At 34.2% G+C, this 23557-nt stretch overlaps 1 protein-coding gene across 5 annotated transcripts in view; it reads right to left on the reverse strand.

The window, feature by feature from the left end:
* Positions 1-23557, reverse strand: part of Rabgap1l (RAB GTPase activating protein 1 like) — a 663388-nt gene that overhangs the window by 586541 nt on the left and 53290 nt on the right. For 4 of the 5 annotated variants that reach the window (XM_047519815.1, XM_047519816.1, XM_047519818.1 and 1 more), the window contains exons 2-5: positions 16107-16287; positions 13299-13485; positions 1305-1515; positions 166-340 (exon numbers count right to left, since the gene is read on the reverse strand). In XM_047519815.1, coding sequence (XP_047375771.1) covers positions 166-340; positions 1305-1515; positions 13299-13485; positions 16107-16274 — 741 coding nt within the window. In that variant the 5' untranslated portion in view covers positions 16275-16287. The remainder of the gene's footprint in view (positions 1-165; positions 341-1304; positions 1516-13298; positions 13486-16106; positions 16288-23557) is intronic. The other variant, XM_047519817.1, reaches the window with a different exon arrangement.

Here is a 23557-nt window from a genome sequence, read left to right on the forward strand (position 1 = left end):
CTAGAATTATCGGACTGAGCATTCAGTTCTATGCCATTATAAAGATAAACTTTAGAAACAATCTCCAAAATCATAGAATATATTTATATGAGAGGGAAATTAAGAGTTCAAAAATATTACCCTAATTCAGTTCTACAGCAAACTGCTACACTATATTATACTTACTGCCTCTTTAATTTCACAGGAAAAAACATGTATCTGAAATTCTTCTGAACCATGGGAACTCTCTGTAAATGCGAAGCAATTGCTCTCTGTTGTCCCATCGTGTCCTCGTGCACAGAACAACACCTTATAAATCGGGAAAGATGCTATCTCCACATTGCTGGACTGGTCTATAATTCTGCAGAACCATGACAAAAATGAGATAAAATATGTTACTATCAAGGAACAAAGACAAATAGTTTTATTATATCAATATACAACATATAAACATAACTATCTTAAAATCACAAGAATTGGTATTAACAATGCTAGAAAACATTCCTGCAAATCTTACACATATACAAATGAATTCTTCTATCTTCTTTTGACAATTTCTTCACTCTTAGTTTCCTAAGATCTAATTCTTTTTTTTTTTTTGCGGTGCTGGGGATTTGAACCCAGGGCTTTGTGCTTGCGAGGCAAGCACTCTACCAACTGAGCTATATCCCCAGCCCCAAGATCTAATTCTTTTACTGCAAAACCAAGTATACATGGCCAGGTAAAACACTATTATCACTGGTCCCTGTTACAACGTATACTAATACAAACAGTACAGATCATCTTGGAAATCCATTTCTTTTCAGAGGAGTACCATTAAGTTCCTCTAAGCCTCAAGTTACTGTTCAATTGAAAACTCTTTTGCCCCAAAAAATGTCAGGCGGTTTCAAAGACAGACTGAACAACAGAATATAGGAGTTAAAAGGAGTTTGTGGGATTTAGAAATAATTCTCTGATGTTTCCCACACACATACTACTCCTTGGATCTCAAAGCATTTTTATCAATACTGTGTAAAATTTTATTGCTATTATTTTATCACTCTACTTCTTTGAGCCACTGTTACAGGCTAAAGTGTGATCTTCTTGCTCATTTAAAATAGAAAAATATAAATCACAAGTATTTTACATTTTTTATCCTAAGGACAATTTTGCAAATATCCCTTACAAACAGAAACACAGTCTAAGCCTAAATATAATGTGTACTTTACATGTCTAGAGTATTAAGTGAATTCACAGTAAGCCCTACATTTAAATTACGATATAACACCCTCAACAACACTAAAAGACTTAGAACATGTCTAAAGAAAAAGAAAATTAAAGTTTACCTCACAGAACCTTCTGGAACATTTGGCACATACAGAGTAACAGGAAAGGGGTACAGACTGGAAGATCTCATGGTTGCCATTGCCCGTAAAGCCTCCACTTCATTACGTGGGGAAGAAACCTTCATACATCCTAAGTAGGTCAGTTTGTTAAATAAAACACTATCCTCTTCAGATAGTCCAGTTGGAGAAGATGGTCTGGGTGCAGAAATTTCTGAAGGGGAAAAAAAAACAGTTCAAAGTCAATGCAAAACAAGTGCAATTTTGCCAAATGCCCAAAAAGAAATGAAATAAATCAAACAAAATTTAGGTCTCTTCGTGCCTTCACTTCTTTTATTGCTAATCCTAGACTTCAACTCAGAATTCCAGAATTGACCATTTTGTACTTCTAAAGCTCCATAAATATCATCTTAGTTAAAATTTCTTTGGAGGAAAAGAGAAAAATTTTAACCTTTTTTTTAAATATATATTTTTATTAGTTGTTGATGAACCTTTACTCATTTATTTTTATGTGGTGCTGAGGATCGAACCCAGTGCCTCACATATACTAGGCAAGCGCTCTGCCACTGAGCCACAACCCCAGCCCCATAACCTTTATATTTTAAATAATCAAAAATATGAACATCAAGTGATACAGGACAATAAGAGAAAAACTACACTACAGACAGTGTGACTTGGCCTGAAACATGAGATTAAGCAATACTAAAATCAGTTAAGTATCTCTTGGATATAAAGATCTTTCATTGCACCACATTTACTTTGAGTCACCTAACTTCCTAAGCAAAAGTAAGGGATGCTGAAATGTGACATCTCATACCAGTAACAACAAAAGTTTAGTCTTGTTTTCCTCCTTCCTGGCTTGCTGGCTTCTATGAACTATGTAAGTGTTCCACGGGAATTTTTTTTTCTCAAAATAATTGTTTTTGATGAAGAGGTCTATGATTACCCTACCCAATTCCATCTCCTCACCATAATGAATTCAGAGAAGAAGAAAAAAAAATTATTCACTTTAGTTCTAAGTACAGCATGAAATAAAGGTCCATTTACACTTAGAACAGTATTCATCTATTAGATAGCAAAACATTCTGCCTTTGTGCCCTAACCTAAAATACACATTGATCTTATCTCCTATTCTTCCACAACCATGCTACACAAAATTAAGTATAACTGTCTCACTGGAGCTAGATCCTTGCAGGCATGTTCAAATTCTCATTACCAGGATTTTAAGAGTTTAATAAATAATTCAATGAAACCCATTTCAAATTTCCCCACATCAACTCCTAGATATTATACTAAAATAACCTCTCCACTAACCTTTTTCACTGAGAAACAAGTCATTCAAAATTAAGTACTTCATATACCATGTTCTTTAGCCACTGAAATATGTTTTTCTCCCTTTTGCGTAAGTTCAATGTGCTAAACTTCCAAAGGGATAAATAAAAAACTACAAATAAATTTAAGACTGAATATAAACATTTAAATTATTTGTTTAGTACTGTTATTATAAGCACAAATGTTATTATGTATTTTTAAGCACTTAAGCAGCGACAATTATTTGTGAGGTCCTGTGGTAAAACCATGCTTCAGTGACTGATAAGTCTGGTAGATTAAGTAGTTTAAATGATCTAACATTTATGTAACTAGAGTCCTAAAAAAGAGAAAGGATGGGGTAAAACCAAAAAAGCTGTTTAAGGAAATAAATCTTTTTTTAATATTTGTAGTTGTAGATGAACACAATACCTTTATTTTATTTATTTATTTTTATGTGGTACTGAGGATTAAATCCAGTGCCTCCCTTACACATGCTAGGCAAGTGCAACTCTATAAGCCACAACCCCAGCCCATTTAAGAAAATAAATCTTTACAAATCTGTGTAATCCAAGATTCATAACTCTATGTGTTTCAAATATAAAATTTGGAGAAATGAATCCAAACAGGATAGATGATAAAACTAAAAGACAAAGTCTTTAAAGGTATTATAATTATCAATAAGGATTTTAAAAAAAACTCTAATAAAACAAGCAAAAGAATGAATGGCAGGAAAAAATAAGAAATCCCAGAGGTAAAAAAGTAAAATATTCCCTGTATGACTACAACAGCAGATTCTAAGTTACAGAAGAAAAAGAATATTGAAGGAAGTTTCTTAAGCTAAAGAAAAATGATAAAAAAGGGAACTCAGAGCACCCAAAGAAAGACCGCTTCTTTCCTTTTAAATTTTCAAAATATAACAGAGTAGTTAAAGCAAGAACACCAAAAAAAAAAAAAAAAACCCAGTACTTTATATAATCTGTAACATATGTATAAGTAAAATGACAGTAAAAGCACAAACTCTGTAAGGGAAGAAATGAAGGATTCGCATAATATATATGAAGTGTTATTAGAATATAAACACATTAAAGACTTGGATTATAATCACTAAGTAATCACTGAAATCATAAAATTATACAGCTCATGTGCTACTAACAAAGCTGCAAAGAACATTTTTAAATTATCCAAAAGAAGGCAGAAAAAGCAGGATGAAAACAAAAAAGAAACCAGAGGGACAATAAACCGCAAGACCCAAATATATTAAATAACATTAAAAGTAAATAGTCAGGTCGGTGCAGTGGCACAAATCTGAAGTCCCAGCAGCTCGGGAGGTTGAGGCAGGAGGATCGAAAGTTTAAGACCAGTCTCAGCAATTTAGCAAGGCCCTGAGCAATTTGGTGAGACCCTGTCTCAAAACAAAAAAATAAAAAGGGCTGGGAATGTAGCTCAAGTGGTTAAGTGTCCTGGGTTCAATCCCTGGTACCAAAGAAAGAAACAGAAAAAAGTAAAAGTTCAGGCTGAAAGTATGGATCAGTGGTAAAGCATCTGCCTAGCAGGTGCAAGTCCTTGGGTTCTATCCCCAGCATCTCAAAAAAAAACAAAAGAAGAAAAAAGTAAACGGTCAAATTTGAACTTCATTTAATTTTCATGTCACAAAATATTATTCTGCTTTTGACCTGTTCTCTGCCATTTAAAGATGTAAAAACCATTCTAACTTTTCAAACCATACCAAAAACAAGTAAGAGACAGGGCTGTCCCATAGATCATAGTTTGCTGATCATGGTCTAAACCCAATTAAAAGACTGAGACTGTCAGGAAACTATCTACAAAAAACACACTTTAAATATAAAGACACGAATATGTTAAACGTTTAAAACATTTAGACAAAATTATATCATGCAAACACAAATTATAAGAAAACCAGAGTGCCTATATTAATTCCAGTAAAGTCAGTCTTCAGAATAAGGAATATTTAGAATAACATAGTTATTCTAAAAGACTATGCCCTTGCCAGGTGCAGTAGCGCTCGCCTGTAATCCCACCAGCTTGGGAGGCTAAGGCAAGAGGACTCATCAAAAAGCCAGCTCACCAAAAGCAAGGCACTAAGCAACTCAGTGAGACCCTATTTCTAACTAAAATACAAAATAGGGCTGGGGATGTGGCTCAGTGGTCGAGTGCCCCTGAGTTCAATCCCCGGTACCAAAAAAATAAAAAAAGACTATGCCCTTAATATCACCTGAGCAAAAGTTGACAGAACTGAAGCTGCTAGTAGAAACAAACATAGCTGGACCAGTTAAGTTGAAGTACTAAGGTAGTTACAGTTCCTCTCTCCAGATAACTGAAAACTCTGAAAAGAGCATAATAAGCAACTAGCTAAGGACAACTGAAGAAAAAGTAACAGGGAGACTGAATTTGAAGAATCACTGTTACAATGTTGAGTTTTCTAAATTTTTTCATCTTTATTTTCTGGCTTTGACCTAAGTGAGGCCCAAGGTGCAGACCTATACAGGAAATGACAAAACTGTGAGGGAAATCCAGTCTCTGTGACTAAAAAGCAGGAAAAAAAGAGTCCCTACAAACCAGAGAGTAAACAGGGGAATAAAGACTAGTTTTTGTTCTTTCTCTCCCACTTCTACTGCAAGACCAGCTCCAGTCATCCGCCTGCACTGCAGCAGTGGTGGTGTGCCACAAGCACCTAGAATCTGGAGGAGGAAAGGAAAAAACTGTCTCAATGGAACACAAAATAAAGAGACTCCTGCACAATAAAAGTGAAACAGGAAATCCCCATTATTTTTCAATCTCTGTTCTCTCTCCACTACATCCTAATATTAGCCCAGAATACGCAATTCTGCACAGTAGCACTAAGGAACACAAACTCTAAAAGTAAAACTTATCTGTCTGCCCAGGAGAAGAAGGAAAATGGGCCCAGGGAAAGCAAGTGCAGAGAGGGTATCCTGGAGAAAAGAGTTCAGGAGAAGATAATACCCTCATTCTATAAGAAAGAATGGCTAAAAACTTCCCCAATGTGATTAAGATACAGATATATAGATTCAAGAATGCCAGTGATCCCCAAAAAAGATAAGCTCAAAGCCATACGCAGATAATCAATCTGACAAAAAGCAAAGATAATGAAAACATACTGACGGCTGGGATTGTGGCTCAGTGGTAGAGCACTCACCTACCATGTGTAAGGCACTGGATTCAATTCTCAGCACCACATATAAATAAAATAAAAATAAAGGTCCATCAACAACTAAAAAATATATTTAAAAAACAAAAAATAAAAATTAATAAAAAGAATACCGAAAGCAGTCAGAGAAAAATAGTACATTACAAATAGGGGAACAAAGACTACACTCCAGGGATCATTTCTATAGTTGGTTACAAGTAAGGGAACAATGATATAAATAACAGCGGAGTCCTCATCAGAAAGAAACTACGCAGATGAGAAGACATGTTTAGCATCTCAAAGAATGATAAACCCAGTAACTGGGCTTATTCATCAGCCATGAAGATAAAACAAAGACATTCCCATACAAAGGAAAATGAAGTAAATTCAGTACCAGCAGATGTGCTCTAAGAGAAATGCTACAGGAAGTTCTTCAGCCTGAAAAATAATATTGTAGGGCAATCAAGAACATCCAAAACAGCAAAAAACAAGAGAAGTTGCAAATAAACAGCAAATATAATAAACTAATTTTTCTCTTCACAAATTCTTTAAAATTTGTATGAGTGTTGAAAACAAAACATATTACATTATTTGATGGATTTTTCAATGATATAAATGTAATATATATTTCAGTATAACAAAAAGGGAATAATAAAGGGACATATATGGTTACAATGCTTCCACATTTTACTTGAAGTGGCATCAAAAACTATCACTAAATTATGAAAGGTTAGACATATTCTGAAATTCAGAGCAAACACTTAAAAGTTAAAACACTACTAGATAAATGTTCAAATAATCCAAAAGGAAGATAAAAAAATGTAAACAGAAAAAAATAATAAAATAGTAGCTATATAGCCAACTATATCAATAATTGAGAATAAATGGTCTAAACACAGTAATAAAAAGACAGATTGTCTCCACACACACAAAAAATACTGAGGTGGAACAATGTGCTACTTACTATAAAAACAAGCTTTAAATACAAAGATACAAATCATTTAAAATTACAAAAATAGATAAATACTAACTGAACGAAAGCTGCAATGACTGTATTAGAAGACAAACAGGCTCCATAACCAGGAAAATACACAGGGATAAAGAAATATTACATAACGAGTTAATTCACCTAGAAAATACGAAAACGAGTACCTATCTAAAACAGAGTTTTACAATACATGAAGTAAAAATTTATAGAACCAAATGGAGAAACAAACAAATCTATAATTATACTTGGAGAATTCAAAACTACTATCCAATAAAGCACAGAAAAACTAAACAGAAAATCAACAAGGATATAGATAACTTAACGAGCATCTTAGTCTGACACAAAATACCCAGAAACTACAGAACACATGTTCTTTTCAAGTGTACATAATATATTCACCAAGATATATCAAGATAAACCCTGATTTTACAATTTTTATGAAAATGCAAAAGAAAAAGAATTGCCAAAAACACTTTGAAAGAGAACAGTTTGATTTTAAGGTTTACTATAAAGCTACAGTAATCAAGACAGCATGGATTTTTAAAAAGGACAGACATACCAGGCAAAGAAACAAAGCAGAAGGTTGAGAAACAGCCTCACACATATATGACAATATTTTTTGTTGTTGTTGTTCTTTTTAGATCTACAGGACAGTAGAGTGTAGCAACAGATTTTAAACAAAGCACATTCACCAAGCCCACACTTGTAATCCCAGTCGAGAGAAGGATCATGAGTTTGAGGCCAGCCTCAATAACTTGGCAAGACCCTATCACATAAAGCAGCCACTTCACTCCTAGGTATTGAGCCCAGAGAAATCAAAGTATATGTCTTATAAATACTTGTTCACAAATGTTCATAGCAGCTTTACTGGTTAGCCCAAAACTGGAAACAACCAAGAGACCTTCAACACAATATATCCATGCAATGGATTACAACTCAACAATAAAAAAAAAAAAAAATACTCGATATATGCCTCAACACTGATAAATCTCAAAATAATTATACTCACTGGAAGAAACTAGACCAAAGTATCTGCTATTTAATGAATTCAAAAACTGGATTTAAAATGCCTCATAAATCATATATTGGAAATAGGGAACACATTAAACTAAATTTTTAGTTTTACTACAAGAACATAAGTGTTTTCTAAAAGAAAGATAAAGCTGGCATATTTTTATATGCCAATTTTTCAATACATGCAATGTTTTATATGCCAATTTTTCAATACATGCAATGGGTTCATTTTTACTGAGTTGCAGGTTTCTCATGCCACATCTGCTACAATATAGCGATATGGGCCTAAATCAGGCACTTAATTGTTCTGGGACCCAGCTACTTTATCAGCAGCATAAGAAGGTATAAACGCTTTTCAAAGGGCATTGCTTCATATAAATCCAAGAGGTCCACCAAGGTGCTTGAGTAGAGATGAAGGTCCTACAACCTGCCCCACATCCATTTCAAGCAGATGTGTTGTAGTTACTGGGCATGGACCAAAGGTTTTATGTGAGCTGATTCCTGGGTTCAAGATTTCTAATACTGGTGATGATGAGAAACATTTTATTAGGTACTCGTTTCATGCCAAGCATTTCACAAAACACATTACATGAATAATATCACTTAATCCTCCTATATGCCTAGGATATTTTTTATCTATTTTTATCTCTGTTTTACATATGAGGAAACTAGCTTTACAGGGGGGTTACATACAGCCAGAGAGAAGTAGAGTTGGGATCAAACCAAAGTCTGAAGTCCAGACATTATGACTTAACCTCTGTAATGGTCTAAAATAGGATGAACCGCCAAGGGCAGTTCTTATAATTATAGACAACAGTTCCTAATTAAAGACAGCATCAGTTTTTCAAGGATAAACTATTCTATCTTCTTTATATTCTCAGCATTTATTAATAGTGTCAGAAGACTGAATGCTAAATATATATCAAATGAATTAATCACAAAATAAATGAAAATTCATAAGGCTACAGTTCTTTCAGCAACCTATTATGACAAATATGTCATCTGGGACACCACCACAACTGAATGTCCCTATCCCATCCACAACTGAATGTCCCTATCCCATCCACAACTGAATGTCCCTATCCCATCCACAACTGAATGTCCCTATCCCATCCACAACTGAATGTCCCTATCCCATCCACAACTAAATGTCCCTATCCCATCCACAACTAAATGTCCCTATCCCATCCACCAACTAAATGTCCCTATCCCATTCACCAACTAAATGTCCCTATCCCATCCACAACTAAATGTCCCTATCCCATCCACAACTGAATGTCCCCATCCCATCCACAACTGAATGTCCCTATCCCATCCACAACTGAATGTCCCTATCCCATCCACAACTAAATGTCCCTATCCCATCCACAACTAAATGTCCCTATCCCATCCACAACTGAATGTCCCTATCCCATCCACAACTGAATGTCCCTATCCCATCCACAACTAAATGTCCCTATCCCATCCACAACTAAATGTCCCTATCCCATCCACAACTAAATGTCCCTATCCCATCCACAACTGAATGTCCCTATCCCATCCACAACTGAATGTCCCTATCCCATCCACCAACTAAATGTCCCTATCCCATCCACAACTAAATGTCCCATAACTGCAACCTTCAAGCAGACAAAATCCGTTGGTAACTATCAGATCATGACTCATGGAAATCCTAAGTAGGCAAAGAGCAAAAATATTTTCAGGAAGGCCAATCTTTTAGAAAAGACAAAAACCACAAACCAATGTAAGGAGCTCAATTTCTCCTAAATACATAAAAATTCAATACTACTCAAATCATATTTAATTATCTCACCCATTCTTTAGTAAAATGATGCAAAGAACAACAAAGAACATGAGAGAAAAGACCCATCTTTGTATTCAAATGGTAGTTTAGCACATAGCAATAAACCAGCAAAGATTTGCTGTTAGAGTTGAACCCAAGTAGCCAGAGTATAAAAACAAAAAATGAGAAAAATAAAGGTATCAAAATTCTTAAAGAAAAGCTCTCATCAATCTAATTTTTTTATTTTTATAGACTGCATTTTGATTCAGTGTACACAAATGAAGTACAACTTTTCATTTCTATGGTTGTATATGATGTAGATTCACACCATTTGTGTAATCATACGTGTACACAGGGTACTGTGTCTATCTCATTCCACCATCTTTCATACCCCTGCCCCCTCCCCACTCTCATTTCCCTCTACATAATCCAGAGTTCCTTCATTCTTCTCTTACCCTCTACCCACAGTATGTATAATCATCCACTTATCAGAGAAAACATTCAGACTTTGTTTTTTTGGGATTGGCTTATTTCACTTAGCATGATATTCTCCAATTCTATCCATTTACCTGCAAATGCCATAATTTTATTCTTCTTTATGGCTGAATAATATTCCACTGTGTATATACACCTATACCACAGTTTCTTTATCCATTCATCTATTTAAGGACATCTAGGTTGGTTCCACAATCTAGCTATTGTGAATTGAGCTGCTATAAACATTGATGTGGCTCCATTACTATAATATGTCCTTTGAGTAAGTCCTTTGGGTATAAACTGAGTAGTGGGATAACTGGGTCAAATGGTAGAGCCATTCCAAGTTTTCTGAGGAACCTCCATACTGCTTTCCAGAGTGGCTGCACCAATTTGCAAACTCCACCAGCAATATACAAGTTTGCCTTTTTCCCCACATCTATGCCAACACCAATTATTGCTTATGTTCTTGATAATAGCCATCTAATTGGAGTGAGATGAAATCTTAGGGTGGTTTTAATTTGCATTTCTCTAATTACTCAATCTAATATTATAACTAACAAAAAACAAATTTAACATTTAGTTTAACATTAAACCACTTCAGTCTCATTTCCAGGCAGTTTCTTGCCACTGAAGCTATCATTTCAAATCAACCACAATTTTGTTGGTAAAAATGGTATTGATTACAACTATGAAAAGGCAGCAGAAATGTTCTTTTATTCAATAAGTAAACTAAAAATACAAACTCAGAAAATAAATACAGAAAACCAAACAGTAAAACAAAGGAAATTCTTCTTAACAATAGAGATATTTAGTGGAAGATACATTTTTTTTTAAATGTATTTGGGATAAGGGGAATTGAGAATATAAAAAGACGCACAATAGATAGTCTCAGAATATACTCAGAAATAAGAATCATATTATCATTCCAATAATTCATTCCAATAACTTATTAGTGTTACAGTAAAAGGCAAAAGGTACTTCTCCTTTCAATGAATACTTTAAAAATAACTATATGAATAGAGATTACCAATAAGCTTTGGGTTTTTTAAGAAACTCAAAGACAAAACAAAGTACAAAGAATAATACAGTTTCCCATGTACCCTTAACCAAGAAAAAAAAGGATAATTTGTAATGTTTGTTTCTAATGTTGTATTTTTGATAAAAGTCATTTTATGTATGTTTATATCTACATACACACATAAATATACATGCTGTTAAGTCCCCGTAAAGTTAAATCTAGTCACAAGTATGTCTACACACTGAGACCTGATAAGTCTTTCTTGCACATCACCGAAACAACACATTGCAAATACATTCTTCTAGCCTGTCATATGCTGTCTAACAATATTTATTATGGTATCTTTCTCATTCAGAAGATTTAAAATTTTTTGTCTTAAAATTCAACTATCTTTTCCTTTTCTGGTTTGACTTTTTGTACCTTGATGCCACATACAAAAAACTTCTCCAGGGCTGGGGATATAGCTCAGTTGGTTGAGTGCTTGCCTCTCAAGCACAAGGCCCTGGGTTCAAATCCCCAGTACCGCAAAAAAAAAAAAAAAAAAAAAAAAAAAAACTTCTCCAATATTTTCTTCTTACAAGTTTGCCCCAACTTGTACCCCACCATGGATTGAACCCAGGGCATTGCACATGCTAGGCATGTGCTCTAGTATGGAACTACATCCCCCAGTTCACAATTTTCGACTTTTAAATTTTTGATTCACTAGGAATAATTTTAGTGTATAAACTAAAAACATAATTTTATTTTATTCCATTAAGAGAAACAACTGCCCCAACACCACTTATTGACTATCCACCATTTCCCCTACCAAATTGTTAGGATAATAATGCCATTCTTTTTCTTTCTAATCAACATACTTCATTTCTTTTTCCAGTCATTTTTCATGGGGTAAATTCTCCAGCACAGTAATACTGAGACCATGACAGCTAACACAATGTCAAGGAGCTTGCTGCAATGTTCTCAGTGTTACTGTTCATATGCATCTTAATGGGAATACATCTAATTTGGGGGATAAAATATAAAAGATTTTGATAGATATCATTTATCAGGTTAAGTAAATTTCCCTTTATTCTCAAACTGACAAAAACTTTATGTATCTAATATACATAAAAGATCTTGATTTTTACCTAATGCTTTTTCTGTGTTTACTGATTTGATATGTATTTCTCTTTTCAATAATTATGTGGTAAATCACACTGACAGATTTTAGTGCTGAATCATCCTTGCTATAGTAGGCACTGTGATTACATTATACATATATATGTATGTGCATATATAGATAGATAGATATAAAGATATATATCTCCCATCATACCGCACTGATTAGCAAGTTGGTCTATACTATATTTACCTTATACCAAGATTCAGAAAGGGAACCATTAGTACCCTAAGCCAATTTGGATGATCCCATCCCCTCTGTTACTTATTGACGGGTCCTAAAGTAACAAAGGCTGTAACTATCTTCCCTGGCCATTAGGAAATGGTCAGTTGGACCAATCAGAGTGAGGTTCAGAACTTCTTCAATCAGTAAAAGAATGAAACTTTTCTCTCTTCCCCCTGGCATGAACAGATCACCTAACGTTACCTACCAATTTCTGCTAGCAACTCCTTTGTGGCCAAGGAGGGATGTCAACATGGAGAAGGGCAACATGGAGAAAATAGAACGGAGTAGTTTACAAAAAAAATGCCACCAGAGCTCAGATCAAACTACATCTCTAGTGTTTAACTCAGCTGGAGTTGAGTTGATTTAAGTTTTGTTTCTTTCCACCTATAAGTGTATTAACCTCAAAGCTGGTATTCATAGTATAAATCCTACTCATACATTGAATGTATTTATTATTAAATACACTGATGGAGTTGATGCACTATTTTACTTAGAATTTTTACCATTATAATGTAAAATAAGACTAGTCAAACTAAGTAAAAAAGAACTTCATATAAAGGACTCTTCACCCTATTTTCTGATGCCCAAAATTATTTATTTGTTCAATAAGTACTAAAGATCTACCATGTGCCAAATACTGGAGAGAAAATGAAGGACCCAACATACTTCTTGTTGTGAAAGAACATTGAGACCTGACTTCATAGGCAAATATATGAGCAAAAACGTAAGAGGCAAAGTAGGAATTCTCAACTAGAACTGAAAGCCCAGTGGTCCTCATCTTGTAAAACCAAACTGTTCCCTGATTTTCATTATCATTTTATTCCATTTCCATTATAGTTGGTTTCTAAGAGTTTACCTGAGCTAGATGGATCCAAAATTAACTGAAGAGATGGTGTATTTGTTTGGCTGGCTGGAACATCTCCAAATGAATGGTCTGAAATCTCACTGGAACTTTGACAGTCAAGACTGCTTTGCCCCTTCTCAGAATCTCTCAAAATCTCTTCCATGGCTTTTTCCAGTTGTTCATCACCATTAGAAACTATCTATTAATAGAGCAAGACAATTGTTTCAATCCCATTATAATTCTGAAGAGTAATGTTATGAAAAATCTTTAATTTCTAGATGAAATTAAAACAATCTAAATATTTAAATATACAGTTACTGAATAGTAAGAGTTGATACAGTTATACTTAATAGCACATAGATCTATTAAAATCCTGAATAATAAAATCGAATGAGAGGAGGATTATTAGTTTCACAAAAGATATCACAAAAGTGTTCTTCATAAAACACTTCAGGTAGTTTCCAACTACATTTGATATCTTATTTACAGAGGTTGCTTTTTCTTTCTTTTTAAGGAATACAGCCTAAAAATCAGATAATCTTAAATTTATGTGTTTTAAAAGGGAAAATTAGATAAGTTTAAAAAGGTTCTGTTGTAAATATCATTTAAATTATCATATCTCTTATGATAAAATATATTTTCGATTTCTTTACAAATTGTTTGCTAGCTGCCAAAAGGAACTGCTAATTTCCTTAAATTTGACTTATCTTCTTCTTAAAAGTAAGTGAGGCACAAAGTCAAAATAAGTACCTTAACTACAACAATGCTAAAAATACAGATACTTAAAAGTAAAACCACTGATCATTTAAATAAGTGAATTAAACTACCCATGATATAAAATGGGTATTTAATAATCTCATTTTCTACAAGTTATTTTATTGGACAGATTTTTTTTTATTGTAAACGAATGGGATACATGTTGTTTCTCTGTTTGTACATGGAGTCAAGGCATACCATTTGTGTAATCATAAATTTACATAGGGTAATGTTGTTTGATTCATTCTGTTATTTTTTTTCCTTCCCCCCACCCCTCCCACCCCTCTTTTCCCTCTATACAGTCCTTCCTTCCTCCATTCTTACCACCCTCCTTAACCCTAACCCTAAACCTAACCATAACCCTAACGCTAACCCCTCCCACCCCCCATTATATGTCATCATCCGCTTATCAGCGAGATCATTCGTCCTTTAGTTTTTTGAGATTGGCTTATCTCACTTAGAATGATATTCTCCAATTTCATCCATTTGCCTGCAAATGCCATAATTTTATCATTCTTCATTGCGGAGTAATATTCCATTTGTATATATATGCCACAGTTTCTTTATCCATTCATCAATTGAAGGACATCTAGGTTGGTTCCACAATCTGGCTATGGTGAATTGAGCAGCAATGAACATTGACGTGGCTGTAGCTCTGTAGTATGCTGATTTTAAGTCCTTTGGGTATAGGCCAAGGAGTGGGACAGCTGGGTCAAATAGTGGTTGCGTTCCAAGCTTTCTGAGGAATCTCCATACTGCTTTCCAGAGTGGCTGCACTAATTTGCAGCCCCACCAGCAATGTATAAGTGTACCTTTTCCCCACATCCTCGCCAACACCTATTGTTGCTTGTGTTCTTGATAATCGCCATTCTAATTGGGGTGAGATGGAATCTTAGGGTAGTTTTGATTTGCATTTCTCTTATTACTAGAGATGTTGAACATTTTTTCATATATCTGTTGATTGCTTGTACATCTTCTTCTGTGAAGTGTCTATTCATTTCCTTAGCCCATTTGTTGATTGGATTATTTGTATTCTTCGTGTAGAGTTTTTTGAGTTCTTTATAGATTCTGGAAATTAGCGCTTTATCTGAAGTATGAGTGGCAAAGATATTCTCCCACTCTGTAGGCTCTCTCTTCACATTGCTGATAGTTTCCTTTGCTGAGAGAAAGCTTTTCAGTTTCAATCTATCCCAGTTGTTGATTCTTGCTTTTATTTCTTGTGCTATGGGAGTCCTGTTAAGAAAGTCTGATCCTAAGCCAACAAGTTGAAGACTTGGACCTACTTTTTCTTCTATAAGATGCAGGGTCTCTGGTCTGATTCCGAGGTCCTTGATCCATTTTGAGTTGAGTTTTGTGCAGGGTGAGAGATAGATTTTTAATACACTTTTGATGCTATACTTGATACAAGTAAAAGCCATAAATAATACATAGCACTTTTGGCTAATTTTCTCTTCCTGTTTCTGAAGGATGACTACACAATTTTCATGCACATACACCTGGGTTTGTCACTTCCTTTTCTCTGACTTAAAAAAGGCAAGCCAAAAATGAAAAAAAGAACTATACCCAAGTGAAAAGTCAACTGCTAAAAATATAAGACACACAACTTTAAACTGTTCACACAAGTCAGCTGTTAAGTCACCTACCAGAATGTTACCAGCTCCTTTAAAACATAAAAAACAAATGGGAAAAAAAGCCTCAAGTGAAAGAAGAACATGACTTTCATGGAAATAATTTCTAAAACCCAAAAGAGAAACAAAAACAACTAGATAAATTAATGTAAGATTTAACCATTAATTTTAACTTGCCAATTACCCTTTCACTTTTTATTTTCCCTTCTACTTCTTTCTACTAAAATTCCAAATGAAAAGGTAAACAACCTGGAGAAAAAAACTTTTAAAATCCCCAAACCAAATAATTAGCCTCTGGATAAATCAAACCTTCATTTTATTCTAAAGGCCAACACTTGAGAAAAACCTTAGATCTTTGTACATCTCCTGAGAGCTTCAATAGTTTAAAGGAAAAAATGATAATTATAAATAGTACTATATTAGAAAAGAAAAATACCTTCAGTTGAGGTTTCTCATCATCTTTTGTAGAAGTATCATCTGCATGCTGAGGAACCAAAACAAATTCTTCGCTATTCAGTGTAGCCACAGAATCAGATGACCCACTAACCTTCTGTAATGAAGCTCTGACCTCCATTTCAGTTCTGCTAACTTCTCTTTCCCACATTCGCCTGGCAAAGCTACAGAGATCAAAAACAAACAACAAAAAAACCCAATGATTAAAAACATGAGCAAATTAAAAATATGAACTAATGAAGCTTTAAAAAATTGTTCATGTGAAGAAAAATCCTGCTAATTATCTCAAAATGAGGGACACTACTACCTTCATAATGGGCCTCATAATGGAAATGTACTCTCTTCATGAGTTTCAAGACTAAAAGAACAACATTGTTCACTGAAAACCATAAAAAGCAACACACATCTCAACTAAAAAGATTTACCTCTATTTATTTAACTCTCTTATTTCTCCTAGACTGCTTCTTTTTTAATAAAGAATATAATTAAACATGATACTAGAAAAACCTACAAATTCATTCATATTCTTTCCCCCCCCCCCCCCACACACACACGCTCACTCACACACAAAAACACACACAATATTCAGCTGGGCATTCAGCTGTAGTATATGCCTACAGTCCCAGCAACTTGGGAGGCTAAGGTAGGAGGATCACTTGAGCTCAGGAATTTGACACAAAATTGGTCAACATAGCAAGACACTCCCCCTGAAAAAAAAATCATTTTGATTACTTGATTAATTAAATCCAAAAGCATTTTGAAAAGCTATCTCCTCAAGACCAAGCATACCTTTAAACATCTTTTTCTGGGTCACTGAGGCTGACTAATATAGAATCCAATACTTTAAGTAGGTATCTTTTCTTTTCCAAACACACGGAGACTTATCAGTACTTATTAGCACACACACATATAAAAAAGGAAGGCTTTCATATTGCAATCATGGAGCAAACAAGGTTTCAGTAATCAAATACAATGTAACTCTGTTTTCTGGATAAATTCCTACTTTATTCCCACAGAAACAACACTCTATAGAAGTTCAAATAGTACACAACTAATTTTGAATGAAGATATATCCTATGTAGCAGACTACTGGGACCTGGAGTGACATGAATGAATAAGGTGAAAGCCTGCTATCCTGGAGCTCAACTAGTGAGGAAAGAAGCCAGTGAGAAAAAAGAGGTAATTCTACAGGCTACGGGGGAAAAAAATAAGGTTAACATTACAGAGAAACTGTGGGGAGTACAGGGATAACTTTTCAAAGAAAGGTAGCAGAAAAGAAATCTGAGAGCAAACTATATGAGCCAAAACCTGAAAAGCAAAAAAGAACCATATATGCACCAAATGGTTAAAGTGACCTAACTTTATGAACTATGCAACAACTTTAAGAACAATATGCACCAAATGGGTAAAGTGACCAAATGGGTAATGTGACGAGCAGGCTGGGCTGAAAAAACACCGGACCCTGTAAACCATGACAATATTCATAAAATCCCCCCAGAAATATTCTCTTTTTCTCCGTCCAATTTTGGGTTCTTTTCATTGCCACATATAAACATGGCTGCAATATTCTATTTTACCATTAGGTGACACTATTAACTCTTGGCAAAAATAATAATAATTTACTTCCAATAATAATTTACTTTCAATTCAAGTTACACTTTTAAAACTTACTCTCCAACTTTATCAAAAATCAAAGTTACAATATAAAAATAAAGAATGACAATCGAAGCTAGTATAATTAGCTAGACATCATTTATTTCTATTAATGCATATTAATATTCTTTCCAACAAGCCAATTCAAAATACAAGTTAGTACTATTATGCAGCAGTATGCTTTAACAAAATGTTAATTTTTTCTTTATGTATGGCAAACTTTTTTTTTTCATCAAAAGAAACAGCACTTAGAAAATTCTCAGAGGTCTTTTACATAATATGTAACTTGTTGCTTTGTCAACTCAAGACTAATGCATCCAATTTCAGCCCAGCATATAACAAATCAATGTATACAGACAAAAATAAAACTGCTTTAAAAAGCATTTCATTAAACCAGTCACTATGGCCAATACCTATAATCCTAGCTACTCAGGAGACTGAGGCAGGAGGATCTCAAGTGCAAGGCTGGCCTCAGCAACATAGTAAGATCCTTTCTCAAATAAAAAATTTAAAAATCTGTCCAGCTATAATACAAAAATTATCAGAATATAACTTCTGCCAAAGAATTTCAAAAGATTTTTTATTTCTCTTTAGAAAAATAAAAACCCAATATTGAAAACTGTAGAGTAGGCATAAATATTTTCATTTTTAGAGCATCTTAAAGGTATGTGAAAAAATAGGACAAAATTTATCATTGCTACAGACAATCTGACAGGTAAATGTGTGTTTCTTGCATCTATCCCTTCTACCACTACTCTGAACCCGAAGAAGTCCAATAAACATTTTGACTGAATTGAATCACTTAAAGATACTTAACCCCCCACACCTACAGCAATTCTACTAATTCTACCAGGTTAAATAGTTTTTAATTCCTACTTTATTGCCACATAATTTTTGTTAAATGAGCAAAGATAACATCTAAATCAACACCTAACTTGGAAGCCTAAAACTAAAATTTTCACCTGTGCACTAAAAACTGTACAACATTCAATGAAGTCTAACTAGAAGCTAATTTCTACCCAAAGCAACTGAACACGTTCAAAGGTATAAAATCTTAGTGCACATGATCTAATTTCCTCCTGTGCCAATGTAGTTAACCTGCTTCTTGCTTTTAGATTACATGGAATGTCTATTCATTTTCAAGTGGCTCTTACCTAAAATAGAAACCTAAATATAAATAAGTGTTTGTCAATAGGTTGAGAGAATTGTTAGGCATAAGAATGAGAATGGCTGCAGTAAACTCATATACAAAAGGTAGAAAAAGAAATACTCTTTACAACAAGAAAATGGACATAAATAATGTAAAAAATTTGCCAATCACAATTATTCTGTGTTTTGAAGAACTGAGCCAGTCCAGGAAAAAAAACTACAAGTTGTTTACTACACTATTCTAGTTCCCAGGTAAAAATCATATCAATATGTATGCAACTATGTTTCTGGCTCTAAAAAGGAGACAAAAGAACATTATTAATTCACATTACCTAATTTTATTTGTCCAGTAATAATTCTCAAACCTTGTTCTGGGAATAAGTCCCCCTTCAGATCAAACCATATGGCCTTCATAGAAACCTCAACCCCACAGCCAAACAGATGCAAAAAAAAAAAAAAAAAAAAAAAAAAAAAGTAGATACTGAATCTAAGCTAGACCAATTAATACAATTGTTAAGACTTTTGCTGTAGTGACCACAGAACTCATCATAACACTGTATGTTATAGCAAAAACTTTTATGATGTAAACTGGGAATTGTTGATAACCACATTTTTCCCCATATGAAGAAGGCCAGTGTGCAGCAAGAGAGGAAAGTAAACAGACAATACAGTTTTAACAGAGTCCAATCCCTGAGGTTAAGCTCCATCTGTTCCCATCCTTTATCTTAACAAAACTATTACTATTCCTTTACTTCCATAAAATATCCTTTCCAAAAATTTTTTTGCAAAACTTAGTTTAAATTGGATTTCTATCACAATAAGCCTCATAAGTTCTACTATAACTTCATGCTAGCAAAAAGACGTACAAGACATACTTTAAAAGGCTGCCAAGGGCAGTAAGGTTTTCATATAGGAAGTGAAAGAACAGAAACCTAGGTAAAGGAAGAGTAAAATAATCTGAAGTTGACAATAATTTCCCAGGTAAACAGTATACTAAGTGGAATAAAAGAAAGGGGGAGAAGTAGAGAAAAGACTGTTTTGAAACAACTCTGGGGAAAGAGTAGGTATTATAAGTGGTGCTTACAGTGAAAGGATGGTCTTAAAGGCAACATAAAAATGTCTTATAACCAAAATAGGAAGCCATAATAGGACAAAAAAAGTAACTTAAAATGATTGTTATGTTGTGATTATTGCTACATAATATGACTATGTCATAAAAATATAACATGATATAAGAAATTTTTTCATTTAAAAAATCTGGGTTGGGATAATATATTATACAGTATAATATATTATTGCTACCAGTTTTTTTACTCCCTGTTACAGAATTAAACATTTCTGCCTCTTATCAATGACTTTGTAGTACCTCTCACTAGAATAAGTAAGGCACATTTCCCTGCCCTAATAATTTTGTGCTTAGACATGAAATTTACTTTAATCAATGAAATATCAGTATACAGAACTTGAACAGAGACTTCTAAAGTGTTTTAGTAACTTGGCTTGGTCTTAAGCCAAAATATAATACACAATGGACCCAGAAATGTAACAAGTTAATAGACCTGAACAAAAAGACCCAAACCATAACATGTACAAAACAATCACCACCACCACCAAAAAAAAAAAAAAAAAAAAAAAAAAAAAAAAAACAAACTCTGAATTCAGTTCATAGCTGGAAACAAAGTCCTTCTTGTGGATCCAAGAAACCATGAACTAAAAAAAGTGGGTTTTTGTAAGACATCAAACCTTTTAGTACAGTTATACAGCATTATCACAGCAATTTATTCTTAAATTTCTTCATCATTATTATACTATCTTCAGATTAAATAAAAAGTTAACATTGCAACTAATAAATCAATCTTTCAAGAAGATATCAATGTCTTTAATTATGATCTAAAAATCTGTTTCTATATTATTTATATTCCACTTAATTAAAATGTATTTCAACAGGCTATCCATCTAGTACTAAAACTCAATTCTAGGTATACCCAGTTGTTTAAAATAATTTTTGCCTCTGTATTATATTATAGTTTAGAGAAGCCTACTAAGCAACATCTTATATGCAATAATATAAATGAAAAATATTTCAAAAATGAATGCATCAGGGCTGGTACTGTAGTTCAATGGTAGAGTGCTTGCCTAGCAAGTGTGAGGAACTGGGTTTGATTCTCAGCACCGCAGATAAATAAGTAAATAAAATAAAGGTCCACTGACAACTAAAAAAAAAATATTAAAAAAAAGTGCATTCAAATTTTTTAATGAAGAGCATTTTCACTTTGTTTTCTGTTCTAAATCTATTCAAGAGTCAAGGCTGATAAAAATATATACTTTAGGTAGATAATTGCCTAGAAAACCTAGGCTCATCAGCTATACAATTTAGAGTTCCATAAATTTGTTTTATAAGACCAAACATCAGCTTTATGATCAGCAGACAGAGATTATGCTCAAGGGGGTGGGGGGAATCCATCACTAAAAAAAAAAAAAAAAAAAAAAAAAATCACATAACTGTAGCCCTCACTTTTCTGTTGATGTTTAAAACAAAAACAACAACATTTTGTGATCTTGGATCACCATCTAATATTTGGGAAAGGCAGTGTAATGTCAGGATTGTGCTGCATCAGGCTGCACAAGACACATAAAACAGTCAAAACTCCATATTTCTTTCTGGCTCAATATGTCCATGGAAAAGGTACATAACCTCTAAAAAACACTAGTTTTTTATCTGAAAAATAAGGGGTTGGGCTAGTTATCTCCAAGATCTCTGAGCTTTCTATACGCCAATTATTTATTTTTAGAATTTACCTGTATATGAAAAAGAAAGAAAATATGGATTAATAAGTTGAGACACTGTGTTAGATTTTTGTTGATGGGACCAAAATAATCAACAATAACAACTCAGAGGAAAAGTTTATTCCAAGATTGCTGTTTCAAAGTTTAGTCCACAGTGGGCTGACTCCACATCCCTGAATCCTAGGTAAGAACTCTGTGGAAGGCATCATGGTGGAAGAGTGTGGTGGAGGAACACTGCTCACGTCATGGCAGCTGGGAAGCAGAGAGAGAAGTGGCAGGGCCCACAGGAAAAATGAACCCGGGGCTGGGAATATAGCTCAGTTGGTAGAGTGCTTGTCTCGCAAGCACGAGACCCCGGGTTCAATCCCCAGCACCGCAAAAAAAAAAAAAAAAGAAAGAAAAATGAACCCTTCCAAGGCAAACCCACAGTGACCCACCTCATTCAATCATGCCCCACCTGCCTACAGTTACTACCATTTAGTCCATTCGAACTAGAATGGACTGATTAGGTTACAGCTCTCATAATCACTTCCCATGTGAACATTTCTGCATTAACACAGGAACTTGTGGGAGACATATCCAAACCATAACTGACACAAAAAATAAATTTCCTTTACGAGTTATAGAAACAAACACAGAATCTAGAAATCTTCAATTGAGAAATATATTTACTAACATATTACTTTTCTAAGAACTGATAATTATTATACTCAGATGACCATCTCTTTGGTCCTCACACAACGTATAACTATAAAAGTAGACCAAACCAACACACCAAACACAAATAAGGGTTTACTACATATCTTACGTAACTAGCACGAGGTTAACAAAAAATTATTCAATTTGTTGGATCTAGCATAGACACACTCAAGGTAGAAAACAAAAACTCAGAAGCCTGGCACACAGACATGGTTTACGCAACTAAGGAAGAACTAAAAGACTCCCCCGCTATTCTCTTCAACTATTGATCAAACCATGATCAGCAATAAAGGGAGCCTCAGTCATTGCCCAAGGAGACGTAGAATCAACATAACGAAGAAAAAGAAGTCAAATGACCTTTTTTTTTTTCAGAACTGGGGATTGGACCCAGGAGTGTTTCACCACTAGCCTACATAACCAACCCTTTTTATTGTTTTGAGACAGGGTCACCCTAAGTTGCTTAGGGCCTCCCTAAATTGCTGAGGTTGGCTTCAAATTTGGGATCCTAGTGCCTCCGCCTCCCGAGCTGCTGGGATTATAGACATGCACCACCGTGCCTGGCTCAAATGACTTTTTTTAATCATCAAATATTTTATCATCAAATATATATATATTTTTCTTTTCCCATTAAAGACTATAAGCAAAGATTTGACTTCCATCTTTGATGCACAGGACTTCTAGGTTTATTAAACCAGTGAGTATTTCTGAGATATGCCTAATTTAATACCTTCAAGTCCATCAGAAGAATTTGGAATACATACTGATATCCCTTATCCAACCTTTAAATGTTTTTGACTACAGATATTTTCGGATTTTGGAATATTTGTGAATACATAATGAGCCAACTTGGGTACAGAACCCAAACCTAGCACAAAATTTAATTGCATTTCTTAAATACATAGCTTCGAGGAAACTTTACACAAAATTTTTATTGTAAGTATGTTTTGGCTGTACCCTAATGCATAAGGTGAAGTATAGAATTTTCCACTTGTGCAGTCATGCTGGTGCTCAAAAAGTCTCAGATTTGGGGGCATTTCAGTTCTCATATTTTCAGATAAGGAATGCTCAATTTGTGCACAGCACCCAAAAGTTTTTGGCATATGGTATACACCTGGCATATGACCATATATGTTTGTATGTGTGTAC

Source organism: Sciurus carolinensis, chromosome 12 (genome assembly GCF_902686445.1).
Source record: "Sciurus carolinensis chromosome 12, mSciCar1.2, whole genome shotgun sequence".
NCBI lineage: Eukaryota > Metazoa > Chordata > Mammalia > Rodentia > Sciuridae > Sciurus > Sciurus carolinensis.